At 44.4% G+C, this 24,960-nt stretch overlaps 1 protein-coding gene across 2 annotated transcripts in view; it reads left to right on the forward strand.

Moving 5' to 3' along the window:
* Window positions 1-24,960, forward strand: part of GALM (galactose mutarotase) — a 115,194-nt gene that overhangs the window by 52,618 nt on the left and 37,616 nt on the right. Inside the window, exons 1-3 of one of the 2 annotated variants that reach the window (XM_078444784.2) lie at window positions 9,390-9,814; window positions 18,495-18,649; window positions 24,245-24,451. In XM_078444784.2, the coding sequence (XP_078300910.2) occupies window positions 9,625-9,814; window positions 18,495-18,649; window positions 24,245-24,451 (552 nt within the window). In that variant the 5' untranslated portion in view covers window positions 9,390-9,624. Of the gene's footprint in view, window positions 1-9,389; window positions 9,815-18,494; window positions 18,650-24,244; window positions 24,452-24,960 lie in introns of those variants that run through there. The other variant, XM_081795211.1, reaches the window with a different exon arrangement.

Consider the following 24,960-nt stretch of genomic DNA (forward strand, 5'->3'; position numbering starts at 1 on the left):
TTGAGCCAGGTTCACATGTCTGCCAGACCCTTCCCATCTAGCTAGATTCTTTGCCCTAGTTCCTCTCGGCTATTTATCAGTCATCAAGCCTTTCCTTATGCCCCCAAATTTCTACAATCAATTCTCTCAGCCATTTCCACCAGAATATGCCCCCAGGAGTCCAGGTGAAGGCTTTGCTGATAAGCTTTCCTATCCTGGCTTCACGTGTGAGGTCTCAGCTGCACTGCTGTTCCAGTATTTGCCATTAGGATATTTCTCCTCCCTTCCTTGCCTTGTCTTCCCTCTCCTCCTAGAGAAGCCTTACTCTTTTATCAGTCAATGCCACCCATCTTGATGTACCTCCTAGACATACCTGAAACCATTCAGAGGGCCCTCATTCTTCACCTTTTTTTTTTTTTTTTTTTTTAATATGTGGTAAATTTTGACGAGACTTCTTCTACTAAGACCCTGTTAGGACAAAGTTACCTGGTCAATGATTGCCTTGCCCACATGCAGGGAGGGAGTCATGGTCAATTTGGTAAAAGGTGGCACAAAATTGAGGGACATGACAGAGGCCCTATGTGCTAAAGTCCAAGTGGAATGAACTAGCTAAGTGCTTCTACTTGGAGCAGAGGCTCAAGTCTTCCTTGAAAGAGAGCTCCCCAGGAACTAGGGGCCTATACCACAGAGCCACCATCAACTAGTGGAGAGTACCTGCCAGCTTCAAGGTCATCCCCAGGGACCTCAGCTGGGTTCTACTTGGTGTAGTGCCCCAGTCACTTGCTCCCAGGAAATTCTTCCTGTGACTACACTGGGTCAACACTGACTCCTGAAAACCCTCCCTCCAACTTTGGCTCAGAGTCCTGTTTCAAGATACAAAGAGCCCATGTAATGTGGCTGACTAACTTTGACTTCTCCACGTCTTCCAGGGGAGCCAGTTCTGGGAGGGCTAGGGGAAATCCTATGTGGCTTGAGCTCTTCCTCCGTTGAAAAACTCATCACCATCACAACAGACCACACCCTGCACCACCCACCCTCTGGACACGAACCTCTCCACGCAGAGTTATTTCAGACCTCGTCACTTTGATCCTTGGAATTTTAGCTCCACGCTCACAAAGGCACCATCATCTGGACTAATATCCCTGTCTTCTTCCAGATCCCTGGAATTCCTCTGACTCCTTTGTGTTCTCACCTTGGGCAGTACCTGAAGTGTACCTGACACCTGTAGTCCCATCCTCCGTGTGTGCTCACAGCTGTCTGGCTAACACACGTCCAAACCACAGGCTCAAGATTTTCACTGTGTGCAAAGAATGGGAGGCACAAAGTGACCTTTAGCAACCCTACAAGGTCCCTGGAAAATATTTATTGAAATATTATCAACTTTTAGAAAAGAATGTGCTAGACTGCTCCAATATCTTCTCCTTTATACTACATTAACAGAACCTTTAGAAAACAAGATTATACATTTCCCAACTTACCCTGAAGTCTGATATGATTAAGTGAATAACTTCTGGCCAATGTGATATAAGGGGAAGTAACGTATGGAAGTTTCAGGATGTATCCTCAAAGGGGATACAAGAGGCCTGCCTCTTCTCCAACATTCCCTGTCCTCACCTCCTCTCCTCCATCCTGTTGCTCTAAATGTGGACACGGTGGCATACCTCCTTGGCTAAGCGGACTTCAGGCCACACCTTTCAGATAGTGAAGCAACAAGCTGTAGGGAACTTACGTGCCAGATGACCACATTGAGCAGAACTGCCATACTAACCCCAGACCACCTGTTGAGAGAAGCAATCCACCAAGGCCTTGAGCATCCCTGAACACCCCTTTTGAGGATGCTAAGAATCCAAGGCCCTGACCACTCTTTAGGCAACCATTTCTTGGGGTTGAGTTTCCAGTGAGCAGATTCATCTTCTCCCAGACAAAGAGCAGGCTTGCTTACCACTCACTATAAAAGTGGTAGATCCCAGTTGTAATGCAAACCCACTGTATGTGTCATGCCCAGCTTGATTCCTCCTTGTAACCTCCATGGGTCTTGGAGGGCATAGGGAACCAGCACCAGCAGGATACACATGCTGCTTGCTATGCGGTGAGTGGTGAAATCCTTTGTCTCAGACCCAGGAATCTGTGTCTTCTGTCAGCCTCCATGAAACAGTAATTTATCAATTTGCAAGTAGGGTACGATCCCAGATCCTGACATCCCTACCTCTGGACTGTTTTTAGGGGAAAAAATCAACTTGTATCTCTCTTGAGCCACTGTTATTTTGGATCTCTGTTATAGGCAGCCAAACCTAATTCTAACAAATCAAAGAGTAACTTTTCAAAGTTCTGATTTGGCAAAACAAAAAAAGTGCTTATTACATCTTTTGAGAAATTTATCTTTCAAGCTGAGCCAAATGTGATCATTGAAAAGCAAGAAATTATAAAAATAAGAAGTATATGTTACTTGGGACCTCTCGAACAAGTGTCATAGAAGAATGAAGATCACACTATGACTGGTTAGCAGATACTGAAGGCAGTAAACCAAAGGTTACTTAATCAGGTTGGCAAATTCACAAGAGCAAATTCTCCACATTTATTCGAGCAAGATAATTTGTAGATGTTTTAGGTGCTTGAATGTTACTTTCTGCCAAGAATTATATTCAGCCATGCTTTTTTGATGTAAGATTCCATATTATGAGGAATGGAGTCCAGATGAACTCGGAGAGCAATTCCCTGATCCGCCTTGTTCTCAGACAAGGCAGGGGTGAATCTGCTTCAGGCTAGGCTGAATTCGAGTTAACATTCTTTCTCGAATGTTGGCAGCTCTTGTCCTTTGAAAAACAGCAGGGTAATTGAAGATGTTGAGAAAGGTTCAAGCAAGCTTGCGTCACTACCACATTAGTTAGGAGACCGAGGCCGACAAAGATAAAACAAGAATAGAAGCAAGGATGTGGCAACACCTGCTACCGAGCGACTGACAGAATGCTGAAAGCCCTTTGTGAGACGCAGGTACTTTGATGTGTCAAATATTCTAAATGCTTGAACTCTCTACAAGAATTCCCAGTGCATTTATTTCTTATTTTTGATTTCTAACACATTCACAATTCTCTAATGAAATTACCCATTACTCTTTTTGGTGGGCAAATCTTGTTTTAGCCTGGTCAACATCCATTCTCACTTTGGGAATAGCATCTAGATTGTCCCTTGGATAATCACCCCTCCCCACGCCCCAGTCCATAGTGTTGTGTGAGGCTGACTCAACCACACCAAGCACCAGGCAATTGGTTCAGAAGGCACAAGACTGGGTGAGACTCAACCCTGGGACTTTTGTTGATACTGTTGGGAATGTGAAGCTTGCTTTGTCTTGAGACTGCTATTGTAAGATAATGTAAGTCTGGAGGTGCTAGAAATCATAGGTAGAAAGAACAGTCTGAAAATAGGGCAAACACAGTGGAAAACCGAACAAGAGGAAGAGAAAAACCAAGTTCTGTTGACGTAGTTTTAGCCCAGATCCAGCTATGCCTGAGGGGAGATTCGTCCACAGGCTTTTCACTATGTTAGCCAATAATTTCCCTTTATTGCCTAAGCCAAATTTGAGCTGATTTATAACTTGTGGAATTAAAAGAGTTCTGACTCTTGAAAGTATTGTTGTCACAAGGGACAACTAGAAGTGTTTATCCAGTCTATATAAAACCAAGGAATGTGCTCAGGCCAGTTGTGGCTTTAGAATTTCTATAAATAGGTGCCACAATCGAGTCAAAGGGAATGTATGAGGGACTTGTTTTGAAGCTGCTTTACATGAAATTGATTAAACATCTATTATTCATATCAAAATGGGGGGAAGGGCAGAGAAAAGAGATCCCCCCCAAGCCACTCCTTTGGCAATAACATTCACTCAAACTAAGGAAAGATCAGTCAATAGGGTTTCCAGAGCACTATGGGGGTCTAATACATATCTGGCTATCAATGCTTACCTGAGGCAGGATGATACAGTGGAAAGTGCTGTGGATTAAAATCCTAGCTCTATAACCCCCCAGGCTAAATGACCCTGGACTAATGACTTAAATTCAGGGAGATCTAGTTTACTTTGCAAGGTTTATTATTTGATGTAAATGACATATTTGCATCCTTCTGCACTGCTTTTTTCTTCCTTAACATTATAATTATGACATTTATGCCTGAGGACCTATGGAGTATCTAGTGCATTTATTTTCCTGTTACGTCACATTGCATTACATGCGTATACCAAAATTGTTTTATCCATGTTTCAATTGATGGACTCTAGGTTGATTCCAAATTTTGACTCTTACACATAATACTGCTATAAATATTCTTACGTCCATATGCAAAACATCATCCAGGGTATATTCCAAGAAATGGAGTTGCTGGGTCATGGGCTGTTTCTGAGTTTTGTGCAAACAGACTTGATTACATATTGACAAGTTGTCCTCCAAAGTGGTTTTTAGCAATTGAGACTTCTACCAGCTGTGTATGAGAGATGCTTCCCATCCTTTCCAGCATTCAAACACTCAATCAACAGATATTTTTTAGCAATCCACTGCTCTGTTCTAGCTACTAGAATATAGCAGTGAAAGTTCTCACTCTCGTGGAGCTTCCATTTTCTTGGCAGAAGACATAATAACAAATCAACAAATGACAACATAATAGATCTGGAGGTGATGGGTGCCTCGTTTCCAGAGTGTATGGCTGCCAAGGATTAGTTCTTCTCCTTGGACCCTTCTGTACTTACAGTAAGTGAACGCAATGCCGTCTTGAGCCCATTGTGACCTAATTCCAGAAACTAATTTTTTAAACTTGTAATTACCATAAAAATTAGGAGATGAGCATTTTGCCCTGGCATAATGTGTTCAAATTTGCAGGCTGCTTTGGACTCCAGGTTCCCCATTGACCACAATACCAGGCAGCATATAAGGAAGTGGTTAAATGCTCCTATCTCTGCAGTCAAACTGCCCAGGATCAAATCTTGATTTCCTGACTTACTAACCATGTGACCTTGAACAAGTTGCTTAACCTTGGTAAGTCTCAGTTTCTGTATCAGATAATGGTGCCTGACTCATAGGAGTGCTTATCGTGGTGCCCAGTTCATTCTTAGCACTTTATATTTACTAGTAATAATTAATAATAATTGGATGGGCCATTCATGTGATATTATTCCCATTTTATAGTTGAGGAAACTGAAGTTCAGAGTGGTTGAACAAATTGCCTGACCAGTAAGTTCTGATGACTTTTGGACCCAGGTTTTCTGATATCAGAGCCAATTCTCCACTACAGCATCGTAAATATGAATGTATCATGTATTCATTCAACAGTTATTTACTGAGCATCTAAAATTGCCAGTTCCTGTGCTTGCTTCTAGGAAATTCTAAAATAATCCCAGTATGACTGAACATCTCTGGGCCACCCTTAAATTACAACTACTTCGAGGCCGATCCCAGTGCTTTGTTTCACCCAGCATTGACTGGTAATGAACTCTGGAGATTTTATTGCAGGTTTTATGGAAGACAGAGATGAGCATTATATCATATTAAGCTGTAAGCTCCTGGAAGGCAAGGATCATGTTTTACTTATCAATGTACAGCCAGCGCTTAGCACAGTGCCTGGCACATACTCCTCAAATATTTGACCAATGAGCACGTCATACAGCAAAATTTAATCCATCTTTCTCAACAGCTTCTCATCTGCACCCATAATGCCTTCCCCAGCAGCTGCTCCAAAATTATTGATGAAATCGAGTTGACCTGAACTATGAAGAATTCTGCCTCTTGTCAACTTGAAGAGGTTCTTCCAGGTTTCCCTGGCTCCCAGATTTCTTCTGAAACCTAGTGTTGTTTCCGTCACAAAAAATTTGTGAGTCAAAACATGGAGTTTGGGAGCCAAACATTAAGTAAACAATAACAACAAAATGTGCTCCTGGGCAGATAATGAACCATCTAAGATATTGCATAGTTGAGCACCCAATGAAGCAAATTGACAATAAATGCCATTCGAGTTCAGAGCAATGAGAAAGAGAACAGGAAGATGGTAACTTATCAACAGAAGAGAATCTATTCTGGGTCTCCTTATAGACAAACTGTGAGATATCATGAGTTGGTTTTATTATTACAGCTCAGAGAGTTAGGCATCTTGTCAACAGCTTAAAGCTTTGGAGCCGTCTCCATGGGCCCCAGATCTGACAGATCCCAGGAATAGTACACATGCAGTGTCTTTGTAGAATGAGAAGGTGGAGTCCAGGGTCTAAGGGCTCAGATCTCCTCATTCCTGGCTCCCCACGCACTCAGCTTTGGGGACTAACTTCCAGTAGAGAAGAGAAACTGACCTCATTTTTTACCTGTCTACCCTGAGTCCTCAGGTTGAAAGAAAAGGTACCCACTTTAAGCAACTCCTCTTTTTGGTTTGTTGGTTTTGGTTTTGTTTTGTTTATTTATTTGGAGAGAGACAGAGAGAGTGTGAGCAGAGAAGGTGCAGAGAGAGGGGGAGAATCCCAAGCCAGATCCCTGCTGTCTGCGCCGAGCAGAGCCACAAGACTGTGAGATCATGACCCTCACGGAAGAGTCAGACACTTAGGCAGCTGAGCCACCCAGGCGCCGCTTTAAGTAACGTCTCTTGACATCAATGTCACAATTCCTTCTCTCTTTACCTCATGACCTCACCCCCAGTTCTCATCCCCAAAATAAAAAGAAATACTTCCTCAAATTTGAGGATGTTTCATTTTCAAAGGCACTACCTGGCTTCTGACCCAATCCAACCTTGGAGATGGAGAATATTTCCTTCCCTTTAGGGTGCTTCTTCCTCCGTTCTTTTTAAGTGCACAAATATTCCTTTATATATATTACCTTATTTTTTTAAGTAGGCTCCACACCCAACATGGGGCTTGAACTCACAACCCTGACATCAAGAGCTGCATGCTCTACTGACAGAGCCAGCCAGGTGCCCCAAGTGCACAAATATTCCTTTAGAGCATCACTGTGGGACTCGGAGAATAGGATATTTTGGTAAGAAAAGTCAAGGTTCAAGCCCGACGGCTGACCTAGCACAAGGTAGTCCTATTTACGACAATATGTTCAGCCCTTAAAAGTGAAAGGGAAATGAAATGAAATGTACTCCTTACATCTTTGAGAGACATCATGGTATGTTTCATTTTCCACCAAGCCTAGCTACAACATCTCCCCTAGTGACACTTGGCTTTGGCCGTTCAAATGCATTCATCTCTTTCTGTGACAACATGAGCTTGGGAGAACATTGAGAACTGGAGGCTGAGAAAAGAAAATGCCGTCTTCCTGCCCACAGAAGAAGAGGTTCTTCTTGCCCACAGAAGAAGAGGTTAGACATCCGTGCTAACACAGCATTGCCGAAAGGGCTTGTATATGAATCAGCCGCAAATGTTAGGTGGGTTGATGAGGATTGCAGAGTTTATGAGAATTTCTGATGAAGCAGCACGCAAGAGTGCTATCGGTTATTGTGTGAGTGTGGCGCAGGCTGTAATTTGACTTGTTTGGGTCTTTTTGTTATCATGTGTGACGCCTCACTAAAGCCTGTTTGTTGCAAGCTCTCTTTTTCCTTTGCTACCACAGTTCCCCTGCTTCATGAATGAGAATTGAGGTTTGTGGCAAGAATGCTAAGTATTCCTTCAAACGACAGACAGAAAGGGCTGAGAGGCAGTTATGTTTTATTCGCATCTGATTCCAGGAACACAATCCCAGTTCTCCTAATTTCCTAATCAGAGATGCATTTTGGCACCCACCACAGTCCAGTTGGAACCCCTCTGAAGTACCTAGAAACCGAACCAAAAGCAGTGTCAAGCCCAGAGGAGTATGAAGGCCATCAAGTAAAACACTTCCGGCTTCCAGCATCCTCTCTCTTCCTGGGCCCAGTACTGTCTAGAGTTGACACATTTCGCAAAGAAGTACACAGGCTCCTATATTTCATCTGGCAATCCTATTAAGGCCTTTAGGAGCTCTATCTTAGTCTTATGCCATCAGAGTCTATTTGGAGGAAAAAAAATCTAAGATTAGTCACCCAACCGTTGAGCAGTACTTCTCAAAGTCTGGTCCCAGGTAATCTGCATTAGAATCACCCAGGAAACCTGTGAAAAAGACAGATTCCTGAGTCTTGCCCTAGACTCACAGAATCTGAAATTCCAGGGATGGGCCTGGAAATATATATTCTTGAAAAATCTCACACACTTCTGAGGCACTCGAAAGGATGACAGTTATTTAATGGTCTGCTTGCCTTTTCCTCTCCCATCGGTACCTACTTATAACCTTTTTCTGCTTGTGGAAAGGAAATAATAAAAGTATAGTACGTGACATTTAGGGGGACCTCAATAAATACTCCCTTAATCCCTTTTTTTAAAAAAATTATGTTTATGTATTTTTGAGAGAGAGGGAGAGAGACAGAGCGCGAGTGGGGAGGGGCAGAGAGAGAGGGAGACACAGAATCCAAAGCAGGCTCCAGGCTCTGAGCTGTCAGCACAGAGCCCAGACCGGGACCGGAACCCACCAACAGTGAGATCATGACCTCAGCTGGTCGGACACTTAACGGACTGAGCCACCCAGGCACCACCGCCCCTTAATCCCTTTTTTTGTTTTTAATTTTTTTTTTTTAACGTTTACTTATTTTTGAGACAGAGAGAGACAGAGCATGAATGGGGGAGGGTCAGAGAGAGAGGGAGACACAGAATCTGAAACAGGCTCTAGGCTCTGAGCAGTCAGCACAGAGCCCAAACCGGGACCGGAACCTACCAACAGCGAGATCGTGACCTGAGCCCAAGTCGGACGCTTAACCGACTGAGCCACCCAGGCCCTCCCCACCCCCCCCCCCCCGCCCCCAATCCCTTTTTAAAGGAACTCTGGACTTCAGGAACGAGATGGGGGTATGTCCTCAAGACCCTTCCCCAGTCCCCTGAGGAAAAGAATGTCAGAGGCTGCCTCTGAGCACCTCCGTGTAACTACACCTGACCCTGTCCAGGCTGCTACTCCAGGCCACCAGCCAGGAAAGCCTCTGGGCAGTGGCTCCAGCACAAACATGTCTAGAATTTTCACTGTGTGGGACAAATATAATGAATCCAGTGTGCAGAGACGCCTTTCTCTAAATCATCTCTGTATTTCTTTCTCCTCTGGATCCGAGTTAACTTAAAACCAGAATCTCCCCCAACATTCATCTTTCTCTAACTCTGCGCTCTGCATCTTCCAGCATTTTATCTGAAAGTCAGCCACCAAAGTTAACGAACTGCTAGCTCACTGCCTGTTGAGAACCGGGAGCCGGAGAAACCGCCCCCCCCCCCCCCCACCCCGCCCGCCCCCGCAATCCTGCAGATTCAGCATTTGGGTTTAGGAAAACTACAGGCCCCAAAATGCAATTTCACTTTCCAAAGACTACCACTCCCAACATGCAATGCAGCCAGAGTTAGCAAAGGAAAACCCCGTTTGGAAATTTTGCCTTCCTGTGGCCCTCAGGCAAAGGAAAGGTTTAGAAAGTCGCCAGAAGGTATTTTTTTGCAGGAGCGGTCACTCCCCAAATCCAGGCAAGGAAAGGGAGGAGTCTGGGCCGTGTCCCGCCCTTCTCCAGTAAACTTCTCCGGCTCCAGGTTTGGAGGCAGAGTCGGAAGGGCTGGGAGTAGCTGCACGCCCCCACGCTTTCCCCATGGTTTCGGTGACTAGAGCCGTGTTCGGAGACCTGCCCTCAGGGGCAGGGACAGTGGAGAAGCTCCAGCTGCAGTCAGACGTGCTGAAAGTGGACATCATCTCCTGGGGCTGCACCATTACGGCCCTGGAGGTCAAAGACAGGCAGGGCAGGGCGTCAGATGTGGTGCTCGGCTTTGCAGAGTTGGAAGGTGGGTTGAATGCTGTCCCGGGCTGCGGGCGGGCCCCGGGTCCCCAGCCCTCCCGCATATGCCCCCGAGGTGGCCAGGATCCAGGGCGAGTACCCGAGCTCGTCACCCTCATCACCGCGAGGAGTGCTTACAACCGGCAGACCCACTGTGTTTCCATCCTGTGTTCGGAAAAAGACACATGAATGGAAACAGCTGTAGGACTTGGTCTCTGGTTGTCCATTCAGGCTTTGCCTTAATTTAGAATAGTTAAGGGTCTGGGGCTCCCGGGTGGCTCAGTCGGTTAAGCCTCTGACTTCGGCTCAGGTCATGATGTAGAGTTTCGTGAGTTCATAGCTCAGAGCCTGGAGCCTGTTTCGGATTCTCTCTCTCTCTCTCTCTCTCTCTCTCTCTCTCTCTCCCTGTCTAAAATAAATAAACATTAAAAAAAAAATAGTTCAGGGTAAGATAAAACCCCAGCAACCCTGGAGCGATCTTTGAACTGCCAGGTATGCAGGGCAGGAGAGGGAAAAGCTGGCTAGAGGGGGTGTGGCTCCAGGTCTTGCCTTGTGTTCTTTCTGTAGGACAATCTAAGACCTGTCTCCTCTACTTCCTCTCTCCTTCATCAGATTCTCCTTGAGCCCTGGTTGTCTGAGAAATGCTCCTCGACATGGCTCAGTGGGTACAGACGGCTTAGCCACCCGGTCTGGTGTAAGCGCCCAGCTCGGGCTGGCTGCTCGGGAACCAACCAAGCAGAAGACCAACTCATGGTCTAGCAGTGAGGTCTCCCAAGTAGGACCAACTTTTATTTTATGGGGTTCCATGGACAATTAGGATCATGAATTAATCCATGCATCCACAAGCTGTTCATTCAGTCAACTCACTCAGCGAGACAGACAAGGTCCTCACCCTCATGGAGCTTGCACTTTAGCTGGGGGGTTAGACATTAGCCAGATAGTCGCATTAAAAAAAAATTACAGTTGCAGTTTGATCTCAGCAAAGGAAAGGGTCTGCAGTGCCATCTTGGCCCTACTGTGTAGCTAGACAGGAGGTGAGGTCTGAAATAAAGGTGGCAAAAGGAAACTGCTTGAAAATGAGTACGCTTTGCTCCGTGGTAGGGGCGTGGGCACAGCCTGCTAGAGAAGAGGTTTGAGGTTTTCCTTTAGGTGTGTGTTTCTTCTATCTGTTTGGTTCTTTAGATACATAACATGGCTCATGGTTAGAAGTTAACAGAAAACTGAGTATTGGTTTTCTTTGGTGGGGGTTCAGATCTTCAGTCAGAAGGCAAGAGTTGACAAGTGACAAAAGAGGATTCTTTAGAATGATTTTGCTGAGTCACCTCTCTCTCTGTGAGTACCATAACTATTTTCCAGGCTGACACAGAATCACAAAGAGATTACTTGGCTGGTGCAAAATTGCCCAGTGGCGTCGAAGAATTGGACCTACGTCCTAGAATATCAGAGGAGACGCTAAGCTGTCAGCCTCTGCTTTTATCGCCTCATTTCCATCTCTGCCTTATCATATGGCCCTCCCTCTGCACCTCTATACACACACACACACACACACACACACACACACACACACAATGACTGCTCTCGCTCCTTATCAGTGTTCGTTTAGATGTAAGGGTCACATAGAGTTTAAAATACAAAGTGTCTTTGTGGAATTCTTATGAAATGTGTGCCCTGAGGGCATGACCGCTGGGAAGCACCAGTGTCTTGTCTTTTCTTGTTTCTTTTTTTCTTTTTAGTTAGTTAACATCCAGTGCAATATTGGTTTCAGGAGCAGAATTCAGCGATTCATCACTTATATACAACCTCTACTGCTCATCACAAGTGCCCTCCTTAGTACCCATCACCCATCTAGCCCATTCCCCACCCACCTCCCCTCTATCAACCCTGTTTATTCTCAATCCTTAAAAGTCTCTTATGGTTTGTTTCCCTCTCTTCTCTTCTCCCCCTTCCCATGTGTCATCTGTTTTGTTTCTTAAATCCACTTGAGTGAAACCGTATGGTATTTGTCTTTCTCTGACTTACTTCACTTAGCATAATACACTCTGGTTCCACCCATGTTGTCGCAAATGGCAAGATTTCATTTTTTTGATGGCTGAGTAATGTTCCACTGTGTATATAGACCACATCTTCATCCGCTCATCAGATGGACATTGGGGCTCTCTCCATAGTTTGGCTATTGTTGACAGTGCTGCTATAAACATTGGGGTGCATGTGCCCCTTCGAATCTGTATTTCTGTATCCTTTGGGTAAATACCTAATAGTGCCATAGCACTGGTGTCTTATTAGGCATGGAAGTGTTGATTTTGTGAGGGCATTAATACGGTGGAGTTGTCTCTATAAGTCCGTGCCTCTTGGGGCAGTCTGGATGAGGAAAGTATTATCCCCCAATGTTCTTAAAAGGGAGAAAAAGAAATCGATCTCCTTGGATTGTAGTGATCTAACGTGTGCTTTATTGCCCTCCATCTTAGTAACATCTCTTGAGAATGTTAAATAGCATTTTCTTATTAGCATACATCACAGACTTCACATAATGCCAGGTTGAATCAAAGCATCCAAAATATTCTAGGTGCTCATTCCTAGGCTATAATTTAGATGATTGAATTATTTATTCTAGAAGGAAAGTGAGTTATTTTCAGAAGAGGAGAAGTTGGAAAAAAGCCCTTGGAATATCAAGTAACACTTTCTAATATGTGCAGGCATCATCATGGCTCCTGGAAGCGGCTCCTTTGTTCCTTTTTTACACGCCTGTCTTTCAGTTTTTTCGTAGATTCTATCTACAAAGATAGATACTGCTAAAGATAAAAGAAGACTTCATGTATGTCATAACGGGGAGCATTCTTGTCTCAGTCAGAATAGTGTGAAATGGGGCTCTGCTACAGTTTTGATCAGTTCTTGTGTATTAAAACCCATGTTAAGAAATTGGCGACATTGGGGCGCCTGGTTGACTCACTTGGGGGAGCGTGCAACTCTTGATCTTGGGGTTGTTTGAACCCCATGTTGAGTGTAGAAATTACTTTTAAAAAAATAAAATCTTAAAAAAAAAAAAAAAAAGGGAATTGACAGCAGCGATTGCCTTCAAGAGAGGCTCTGCATAGCCAGGGTGCGGGGGTAAGAAGGAGACTTTATTTTCACTGTCTATTCTTTTCAAATATCTGAATGTGTAAGTATTATGTAAACAAAACTGAGGTGAATCATTTAAAGCTACAAGACATGACAGAATAAGGGGTTATCTTGACATTACTATGCCCCAGAATATTTTAAACCACAGGGAGGAGCTAAGCATGTATAATTCCATGAAACATGGTCCTTTTTAACTGCCAGGTTAGATGTGAACAATCTCCAGTTTCCCAGATAGATTATATAAACTGCTTGGATCATGGCCATGACCGGAGGTCAGACTGGTTCAGTTTTTCCCTGGGAAAATGAGAGCTCTCTTCTGTAGAATTCTAAAGAGGTAAATCATACGATCTTTTAGTTACAGCCTAGAGAAGTCACTAATGCCTCCTATGAATTGTTCTGCCATTTTTTGTACCTAAAATATTTAAAAATGCGTTTCCTCTTCATGCCTCACCTACAGTCATTATAACTTCTTTCAAAATCTGTGATGAGACTATTTGCCTATGAGCCACAGGTTTAAACAACCTACCCACACAACCAGTGCACTCTTGCCCTTCATTTTCCCTCCAGTTACCACCAAACACCCGGCTCTTACGGCCATGGGAGTCACTATGGAAAAAATAGAAAAAATAGACCTAGTGCTTTTAGAAAACCCTGGCCAATAGCGGGTGGAGGAAAAGGGACCGGTTCAGAGACCGCGGTGTAGGCTTGCAGATGCCTGAGTGCCCTTGTAGGAGTACTGGGGATTCCTGGTTTCAATCTCTGCTTTGTCCCTTAAAGTTATTTAACTTTCCAGACATGTTTCTTCACCTTAGCTAATGGATAATGAGACTAAATGTGCTGCCGCCTGTGATGGTGTCTGACTGTAGCGAGCAATCAGTCGTTTTTATCGCCTTTCTTTCCCTTGCCCCCAAATGTCTTCCTTCACACTACTTGAGTGTTTTACCTCGCTTGATTAATACTGCAAAAAAGGGCATCAAGATCCATGTGGACAGCCAGCAGCTATTTGAAAATATTTAAAATATTGGGGACAAATTAAAAAAAATTTTTTTTTAAAGGAGGGTGTTCATTCGGTTAAGCAGCCCACTTGGGCTCAGGTCATGATCTCACGGTTTGTGGGTTCAAGCCCCGCGTCGGGCTCTATGCTGACAGCTCAGAGCCTGGAGCCTGCTTCAGATTCTGTGTCTCCCTCTCTCTCTGCTCCTCCCCTGCTCACGCTCTGTCTCTCTCTCTCTCTGTCTCTCTCTCTCTCTCAAAAATAAATATTTAAAAGAAATTTTTTTTTAATATTGGGGGCAATTAAAGTTCTTGTCAATTAAAGTAATGTTTGCTTTCCTCCGAAACAGGTTGTAGAAGCTTAGATTGGAAATAGTAGGTACTTTCATTTCACGCTTTTAGGGCACTCTGGCTGAAGTTTGGGCGGTACGAGGTGGATAGCATAGCTGGGGTCCGTGGGACGTTAGAGGAGTGGAAAAGTCCATAACGCTGGTTAAGGATTTATTAATATACTCCGGCCAGTCCTTTGCTCAAGAAAAGGGACAGACTTTTCCTCTACCCTATACCCCCCATCAGCAATTGAAAAAAAAAAAAATCATTCATGGCTTGACCTAGAAACTTTTCCCTTTTTTATGGAAAACAGTATTTTCTGCATTTGAAAACAAGCGTTTTAGTCATGTCCTATTCAGAATTTGGGGAATGTCACTTCTTGTAATTCTGATTTGATATGAAAGCTTAGTAACTTATGAAGATATTAGTATCTTTGTAACAAATAACATGCATTTGTTCCGAAGCATTTTTCAGAGACAGTTGAGAGCAGCGGTTTCTGGTGTTAAAAACTCTTCATCTAAACCAAGGACTGGCAGGTACTGCTTCTCTCCGTAGGCTGTTTACTGTTGCCAGAAAGCCGTCTCTTCTGAGGGAATTCTTGCAAGCCCAGGAACCAGCAGTTTTGCTGTTGGAGTTGTCACTGTCTCCACAGCCGAGCATGTGGCCGGCAGAGTGGGGACTCCGTGTACGTTTGTTGAATGGATCAGAGTAGGAATCAAAAGTAGACACAACCAAATAATTTTTGAACAAAAATTCTGCTTTTCTTCACGTTTTAGCTTCTGAAAAGTAGATGAATGGTCCACACTGTACCTCATCGAGGAAATACAAATTAAAACAATAGTGAGGCCCTATCAGAATGGCCAAAATCCAGGACACTGACATCACCAATTCTGACCGTATGATCAAGTGGTCATGCTTCTTGGTAGTTACTCAAAGGAGTTAAAAACTTATGTCCACACAAAACCTGCACACAGGTGTTTCTCACAGCTTTGTTCATAATTACTAAAACAACCAACCAAGTTGTCCTTTGGTAGGGGAAAGGACAAATGAACTGTGGTACCTCCAGGCAATGGAATATTACTCAGTGCTAAAAAGAAATGAGCCATCAAGCCATGAAAAGACAGGGAGGAACCTAAAATGCATACTACTCAGTGAAGAAAGCCCATCGGAAAGGGCTACAAAGTATACAAAGCCGACTATGACATTCTGAAAAAGGCACATTTATGGGGACAGTAAAAAGATCTGTGGTTGCCAGGGGCTGAGGGGATGGGAGGGATGAATAGGCAGAGCAGAGAAGATTTTTAGGGCAGTAAAAAAATGATATTATAATGATGGATACATATCATTATTCATTTGTCCAAACCCTCAGAATGTGCACCAAGAGTGAACCTTCCTGTTGAACTGTGGACTTTCGGTGATAATGATATGTCAATGTGAGTTCATCAGTTATTAGAAATGTGTCTCGGGGCGCCTGGGTGGCTCATTCGGTTGAGCGACTGACTTTGGCTCAGGTCATGATCTTATGGTTTGTGGGTTCAAGCCCCATGTCGGGCTCTGTGCTGACAGCTCAGAGCCTGGAGCCTGCCTCGGATTCTGTGTCTCCCCCCTCTCTCTGTGCCTTTGCTGCTCATTCTCTGTCTCTCTCTGTCTCCCCAAAATAAATAAACATTACCAAAAAAAAAATTTTTTAAAGAAATGTGTCTCTCAGATGGTGGGGGGTGGTATCGATAATGGGAGAGGCTATGCATGTGTTAGGATAGAGGGTATCTGGGAAATCTGTACCTTCTGCTTAATTTTACTGTAAACCTAAAACTGATCTAAAAAATAAAGTCTACTAAAAATGAAACAAGAGGCTCCTGGTTGGCTCAGCTGGTAAAGCGTGTGACTCTTGATCTCGGGGTTGTAAGTTCAAGACCCCTGTAAGGTGTAGAGATTACTTAAAAATAAAATCTTTAAAAAATAAAAATAAAACAAAAGTAGATGAAGCAAAACCAAAGAAGGTTGTTTGGCCCTTTGGAACTCCTTTTGGTTACCTGGTATAAGGAGTTTTAAAGCTGTAGCTTCAGAGAGGAGGGAGGGGAGGGAGGGGGAAGCAGGTAGAGAGGTCAGTCTGGCCTATTCAAAGAGATGGTAGTAAGCACAATTCACCAGAAAGCCTTGTGCTTTTCAAATAATGTGATGCTTAAGAACAAGAACCCACAGGGCGCCTGGGTGGCTCAGTCGGTTAAGAGTCTGACTCTTGGTTTCATTCTTTCTCCACGGATCTGTGTGTCACGTCTGTCACATATCAGTCTTCATAGGTACAGGACCTGTCTGGGGTTGTCTCTTTTGTTCCATTGGTCTGTTCATCTTTCTGGGCCAGCACCACACTGCCTTAACTTAGTGAGTCTTAGGATCTTATAAGGCAAATCACTCATCTTGTTTTCTTCAAAATTTTATAACTATGTTGGCCCTTTGCTTTTTCACAGCAAGGTTAGAATTATCTTGTCTAGTTACACACACACAGACACACACAAAAACCCTGCCTTGGGGCACCTGGGTGACTCAGTTGGTTAAGCGCCCAACTTTTGGCTCAGGTCATGATCTCAGAGTCCATGAGTTCGAGCCCAGCGTCAGGCTCTGTGCTGACAGCTCAGAGCCTGGGGCCTGCTTTGGATTCTGTGTCTCCCTCTCTCTCTGCTCCTCTCTCACTCTCTCTCTCTCTCAAAGGTAAATAAATATTAAGAACAAAAACTTAGGAGCCAGAGTATGTTCAAATCCAGGTTCTTTTGATAACGATCTGTGTGTTTGGGGCAAGTTTCTCAACTTTTCTGTCCTCAGTTTCCACATCTGTAAAATGAGGGTAATAATAGTGTCTACCTCATAGAAGTATCCTGAAGATGAAATGAGTTAGATGCAGAGTAGTTAGAAAGTGGCTGTCTTAGGAAGAATGTGGTGTGAGATGTTATGATAGTCCGTGGGTAGGACTCTGAGGACCTACAGGTTAGCAAGGGAGTGAACCAGGAAAGACCTGGAAGAGAATGATTAATATTTCACTCATGCCCAGCCAGTTGAGTAACGGGAGCCTGGGTGAATGCTTAAGAGTCTATATCCTGAGAGCCCTTCCAGGCATGGTAGAAATAGTTCATAGGCTCGAATTGCATATTCTCGTATCAACACAGATGGGATGGATGCAAAGAACCATAAGAAAGGGGGATAGAATTCCGAGGGTGAATTCTGAGTGAAAAACAAATGGGAGGTTTTTTTGCTTTCTTTAAACTTTTTTAAAAAGTTGGCCTAGAAAAGAGCAGATTACAAAGCAGCATGTATACTAAGACTCCATTTTTATAAAGAGAAGAAGAAAAGCACATATATCCATAAAAGATGGCGATATATACATAAGAATATTAACAGTAGTTCTCTCTAGTGACGAGACTGGGATGATTTAAATTTCTTTGTGTTTTGGGGTGCCTGGGTGGCTCAGTTGGTCAAGTGTCCAACTTTTGACTTCAGGTCATGATCTCACAGGTTGTGGGTTCAGGCCTCGCATCGGGCTCTGTGCTGGCAGCATGGAACCAGCTTGAGATAATCTCTCTCTGTCCCACTCCTCCTTGCACTCTCTCTCTCTCTCTCTCAAAATAAATAAATAAACATTAAAAAAATTTTTTTTTAATTTCTTTGTGCTTTATAAAGTTCTTTCAAAATGTTTGTAAGGAGCATGCATTACTTTTGGAAGGGGACAGTTTGTGTGTAAAGCCAGCCATTTTTCTGTGTTTCCCTGAGGGCTTGGATATGCCTAAATTATTACTACTTTCAGGTTCTCTCAGAAGAAAGTGAGGGGTGGGGGGAGTACCTGGGTGGCTCAGTCGTTAAGCATCTGACCTCTGCTCAGGTCATGATCTCACGGTTCATGAGTTCAAGTCCCACATTGGGTGAGCATGAGCCCTGCTTGGATCAAGCCCTACTTCTCTCTCTCTGCCTCTCCTGGGATTCTCTTTTTCTGTCTGCCCCTTGCTTACTTGTGTGCTCTAGGAAGGAAGGAAGGAAGGAAGGAAGGAAGGAAGGAAGGAAGGAAGGAAGGAAGGAAAGAAAAGAAAGAAAGAAGAGAGGAAAGAAAGAAAGAAAGAAAGAAAGAAAGAAAGAAAGAAAGAAAGAAAAGAAAAAGAAAAAGAATGAATAGAGTGGTGGGCAGCACCGTGAGCCTCACCTTTGGTTTGAAGTTTTAAAAAACACTTTCATCCCATGTCCCTCATCCCATGTCCCTGCAGGGTACCTCCAAAAGCAGCCCTACTTTGGAGCAGTGGTTGGCAGGGTGGCCAACCGAATTGCCAAAGGAACATTCACGGTGGACGGGAAGGAGTATAAGCTGGCCGTTAACAATGGGCCCAACAGTCTGCATGGAGGAGTCAAGGGCTTTGATAAGGTGAGTCAGGGGCATGGACGCAGTCCTCACCTGGCAACTTCACAAGCCCCTTCAAACATACCTTCTATTTGCCAGGCTCGACCCTCGGCCCTACAGCAAATGGGTGATACGGGAAAGAGGCTGGTCCAGTGATCGAGGGCAGTCAAGGCACTGGCCCCGTTCCAGGACCCGTCCTTCTGTAGCTCATCTGACCGGAACAGGCAGGGGTCCCTGAGTGAAAGGGCGGCAGCCCTTGACCTGGGAATGAGGGAGAACGACTTTCTCACAGCGTCTGGATCAGGAAGTCCAGTTGACGTTAGGCACAACAGAAAAGTGGCTTAAACATAATACCTACCTTACTGTACTTACTGTACAAGGCATTTTGCACCTATTCTCTCCCATGCTTTCTAGAACCCTGTATTCTCACCAAATGAGAAATCTGAGGCTATGAAAGGCCATATAACTCCTGAGTTGGGCTGCCTGACCCGAAGCCCTCATTTCCAGACCAAACCCGCTGGTGTCCTCCACAGCTGCTGTAGGTGCCCCCAGGCCAACACACACCCCTGAGACTGTCGCTCAACCCCCTCCCTGGGCAGTGTGGCGCCACATCCAGGCCTACCCTTCCACCGAAGTGCCTCACGCCTCAAAATTACCTCAGATTTTCCCCAGTTACCTCTTTCCACACTAAGAGTCTTATTCCCTAAGTGAACCCCTGGAAAAATAAGGCTGGGAAAGCAAATTGGTCAAACACCTTCTCCCTGAGGTAGAAATGCCTGGCCTGCTTCCTGGCTGTGTGGGAGTCTGCGGATTACCCCCCAGTGACTCTCTAACTAGTCTAATTTCAGGGAGGTAATTTTGGTAGCTAACTCTCCTGTAAATTATACCACCCAGTTTATTTCCCAGGGAAGAGCCAGAAAACACAGGAACGTGTATGGCAGTTAAAGGTCACAGTTTCTCCTTTTCTGCCTCTTACTGCCACCTGTCCCACTGAAGGAAGTTGGTTACTGTCTTTCCCCTGTTTCACCAATTTCCTGTTTGTGGCCTAGAACCACATTGCCTCATCTGTTCCCCTTTCCTCCATGATTGAACCACTCACACCAGGAAGGCATGAAGGCAAGAGAGAGCCTCTGTCCTGCAATACTAGGGCAGAGGGTCTCTGGAATGTGCCAGGTACAAGGCATATGGAGCTTCCTCCAGAGGAAGTTGGGCCCAGCTCTGTTCTAACAGGGATCTTCAGAGGAGCCTCAGAACAGCACCTGTTCTAGCTTGTTCCTGTCCCTTCTATTTCACTGTAGTATTTTCTTTTTTTTTTTTTTTTTTTTTTTTTTTAATTTTTTTTTTTCAACGTTTTTTATTTATTTTTGGGACAGAGAGAGACAGAGCATGAACGGGGGAGGGGCAGAGAGAGAGGGAGACACAGAATCGGAAACAGGCTCCAGGCTCCGAACCATCAGCCTAGAGCCCGACGCGGGGCTCGAACTCACAGACCGCGAGATCGTGACCTGGCTGAAGTCGGACGCTTAACCGACTGCGCCACCCAGGCGCCCCTTCACTGTAGTATTTTCTGTGGGGTTGCTTAACATGTGTGCCCCATGAGAACATAGCAAGATAGTGAGTACACATATCCTTCAGTGCACTGGGCCTACTGAGCCCCTTTGGTGAAGTGGGGAACATAATATGGTGGGCGTTCCTGAGACTCCAGTAGAGTGAGGGAGCCAGACCCTTACATGAATAGCTGTTATAGGCAACAAGCCCCATAATATGGATGCCAGTGGTGCGCTAAAGGATCTGGGTGCGGACAAACACATAGTAACTGGGGAGGCAGGATTTGAATCACCCTTGAAGAAAGAATAGCATTTCGTTTGGTAAGTAGATACTGGAGATAATGGCTGTGTTGATGCCGAAGCCCAGACAGAGGTAGGGAAAGACGTGGAATGTTATCGTGGAGATACTGAAAGCCTTTGAGCTGTAAGCTTTCATACAGTAACATGAACAGTATGAGAGGAGCTTTGTTTCAGGTTGTAGTTCATCTCAGCAATTACTGAATAGTTGTTGGCTTATAGGTAAGTCTTCTTGTACTTATTTCAACACATTTTTTAAATTTTTTACTTATTTTTAATTTTTTTTTAACGTTTATTTATTATTAAGAGACAGACACACAGAGCATGAGCAGGGGAGGGGCTGAGAGATGGAGAGACACAGAATCTGAAGCAGGCTCCAGGCTCTGAGCTGTCAGCACAGAGCCCGACGCGGGGCTCGAACTCACAAACCGCGAGATCATGACCTGAGCTGAAGTCAGACGCTTAACTGACTGAGCCACCCCGGTGCCCCAACACATTTTTTTTTAAAGGTGAAATTTGACGGGTGCCTGGGTGGCTCAGTCAGTCAAGTGTCCAACTTGGCTCAGGTCATGGTTCATATGTTCGAGCCCCACATAGGGCTCCTTGCTGTCAGTGCAGAGCCTGCTTCGGATCCTCTGTCCTCCTCTCTCTCTGCCCCTCTCCCACTCATACTCGCTCTCTCTCTCTCTTTCAAAAAATAAACATTTTTCTAAAAAAAAGATGAAATTTGAGTAACCTAACAGGATTAGAAATGGTATATAAGTAGGCCTAAATATGCAAACATGGAAATTTTCAGGAAATGTGGAAACCTCAGGCTCTGGGATATTCTCCCATGAATAGGAATTTTATTTTCCACAGAATTATACTCATCTGATAATACTGGTTTCCACGAAAAAAACTTTCCACTGTGTTCTTTCTCTGAAGGACAAAAACTAGGTAGCAAATTAAGAACATTTTATTTCAAATATTTTATTCCTACAATTTTCCATTTGGGGGATTCTTTTTTCTTTTTTGAATCATGCATATAACCAGCTTTATGTTATAAGTGTCTTGAAAGTTCAACATTTCTGGGAGATAACTAGGGTGTAAAATTAATTTTTTACTAAGGTCAGTGAATTTGTTTCAGATCCCAGCTGCTTTCACCGTAGGTGAACGCAGAGACCTCCACTCCTGCTGGACTCCCCTTCCTGGTAAATGTGGGCTCACTCAACGGCAGTGAGCAATGCCGGCCACACCAGGAGGGGGTGGGCAGAGCCATTCCTGTGGCCCTCAGGAATTATTATCTTTCAGGTCTATTTGGAATGACAGTGTTTGGCCTCAACTCTTCTGTTGAAAAAAGGAGATTCAAACAAAACATTGAAATGAAGATGTGGAATGGGGTAGACTGCCAAGCCTGAGTTAGAATCCCAGTCATGTCACTAATGACACGTATGACTTTAAACAAGGTGGGGTTTTTTTCCCCCCTCTAAACAATGGGCATGAAGTATGAAAGGATTCTACTCAACTCTCCTGGAATGTGGGAGGTAGGCGTGGACAAGGTAATGCCACTGAACTCAATTTGCTCATCTGTAAAATGGGGTCATAGTATCAATTGGAGCCATTTGAAACTGCCAGTGTTCAACTGTGTTGACCTACAAAGACAGTCATTTTGTTTGATTCAACCAAATCCTCACCTTACACAATGATTTATGTAGGGGCGCCTGGGTGGCTCAGTCAGTTGAGCGTCCGACTCTGGGTTTCAGCTCAGGTCGTGATCTCGTGATTCATGAGTTCGAGCCCCACACTGCTAGGGTGGAGCCTGCTTGGAATTCTCTCTCTCTCTCTCTCTCTCTCTCTCTCTCTCTCTCTCAAAGTAAATAAAATTTAAAACAAAACAAAATGATTTGTGTAAGCACCAGTGGCTGGTGAGCACCGAACAAAGGGAGATCTCACGTCAGCAAAAGGCCTTTTGGCTAGTGACCCCAGGGCTCCATGACGGGACTGGGGTCTCTGCACACTGTGTCCTCGGATGATAGAGAAGAAGGAAACAAGCTCAGGATCAGACCACTTAGTTCAAATCCACTGTCTTCCTAGCCGAAAGAAGCTAGGGAAAGCAGTGTATTCTGAGTCCCAGCTCTCTCAGTCTAAGTGAGGATCATGGTGCCTACCCTAAGTCAGCTCTGAGACAGATAAGATAGTGTCTGTGAAGTTTCTAGCAAAATGTCTTGGCCCATCATGGGCACTCAGTAAATCCTGGTTGTCCCTCCTCCATAAAGGTAATATTGAGGCCTCTAGGGCAAGGGAGAGGGGAATCACTGTGTCAATGCCAGATTCCTATTTCCGAAAGCAAAAAACTCCTGGAAAACTTTTCTTCATATTTTTCTTCTTTTTTAATGTTTATTTATTTTTGAGAGAGAGAGAAAGAGAGAGCGCAAGCAGGGGAGGGGCAGAGAGAGAGGGAGACACAGAATCTGAAGCAGGCTCCAGGCTCTGAACCATCAGCACGGAGCCCGATGCGGGGCTCGAACCCATGAGCCGTGAGATCGTGACCTGAGCAGAAGTTGGACGCTTAACTGACTGAGCCACCCAGGCGCCCCTTCTTCATATTTTTCTTGTCACCCTTAGAACCATATTTTCTAGAATGAGAAAAAAACTTCAAGATCTTTTTCCAAGCCCTCTGTGGCAGGAATGGTTGCCCACCATCACACAGTGAGCTAGGAACAAAACTTGTCCCCAAGTCAGGACTCCTGACTTGTGGGTAAGACTCTTTCTAACAGAACAAGTACCTTCTTATTTGTTTGGAACTCTGCCCAGGGAATATAGAGAATCTTGGAGCATTTTTTTTTTATATAAATTTTTTTTTTCTTTTTTCTTTTCTAAATGTTTATTTTTGAGAGAAAGAGAGACAGAGAGTGAGCAGGGGAGGGGCAGAGAGAGAGGGAGACACAGAATCCAAAGCAGGCCCCAGGCTCCGAGCTGTCAGCACAGAGCCCAACATGGGGCTCAAACCCATGAACTATGGGATCATGACCTGAGCTGAAGTTGGACACTTACCCAACTGAGCCACCCAGGTGCACCCCCTTTTTTTTTTTTTTTAATAAATATTCATAAACAGTACTTCCCTGGGACAGAGGAGCTGACTTATTTAGGTCATTTTTAAAAAAAAAATTTTTTTTTTTAACGTTTATTCATTTTTGAGACAGAGAGAGACAGAGCATGAACAGGGGAGGAGCAGAGAGAGAGGGAGACACAGAATCTGAAACAGGCTCCAGACTCTGAGCTGTCAGCACAGAGCCTGACGCGGGGCTCGCACTCACGGACCGTGAGATCATGACCTGAGCCAAAGTCGGACGCTCAACCGACCAAGCCACCCAGGCGTCCCAAGGTCATTTTTTAATACTATTAGCAGATATTGCTATATGACATTTATCAGAATGGGTCACCAAGATAAAAAAATAACCTTTTAAATAAGGGGAAGAAGAAAATATAGGCACATACATATCAATTTAAGGAGGAAGAGAATGGGGAAGGGGAGTAGGTAAAGAGAAAGAAAAAATTTTTTCTCTCAAAATCTACTTTTCTGTATAAAACAAAATTTTAGAACAACTAAAATCCAAGCTAAATAAATAAATAAACTAAACTAAACTAAAATAAAATAGAATCCAAGCTATTATTCCAACATCTTAAAGATCATATAACCATTTCTCTTCCTAGAATCACTGTCTTTAAATATTGAAATGTGGCGTTTAGCTGGAGATTGCAGTGACTTAACAGCTTTGAAAACACTTTTTTCTAGGTCGTCTGGACCCCTCAGGTGCTGTCAAATGGTGTCCAGTTCTCGAGGATCAGTCCAGATGGTGAGGAAGGTTACCCTGGAGAGTTGAAAGTCTGGGTGACATACACACTGGATGGTGGGGAGCTTATGGTCAACTACCGAGCTCAGGCCAGTCAGACCACACCGGTCAATCTGACCAACCATTCTTATTTCAACCTGGCAGGCCAGGTAAGAGAACTTACCTCTGCTCTCCTGCTTAGTATAAAATGTGACTTACCTCTCCTCTCCTGCCACGTGCTTTGTGGAATGACCTGGGGAGTAGCTGGATAGACCCACCCAGAATGGACTTAGCCTGGCAATGGAGTCACCTGGTGATGAGGAAAAATGCCTAGCAAAACAGCTGACTCATAGTAGGTGCTCAATAAATGGAAGTTACAGAGAAAGGTGGAATGAGTACATTGTGTTACTAAGAGAACTCTCTCTTTCCCATAGGTTCAGACAAGTACCCAGCTGTTTCAAGAACTCCCTCTCTTCTAACTGTAACATGAGTTTACATTTGCTCCCTCATTCCACTCCTACTCCCAAAAAATTACTTCCAGTTAAGTTCCACTTTCCACCCTTGGGACTTTAAAAATGTGCCTGGCTCAGCCCCTTTAGGCATGCCACCAACATTCGTATGTCTCTGCTGTACTTCCCACCCTAAGAGGGGTATAGAGACACTCTCACCCCTCTTAGGT

Source organism: Panthera onca, chromosome A3 (genome assembly GCF_046562875.1).
Source record: "Panthera onca isolate mPanOnc1 chromosome A3, mPanOnc1 haplotype 2, whole genome shotgun sequence".
NCBI classification, from domain to species: domain Eukaryota; kingdom Metazoa; phylum Chordata; class Mammalia; order Carnivora; family Felidae; genus Panthera; species Panthera onca.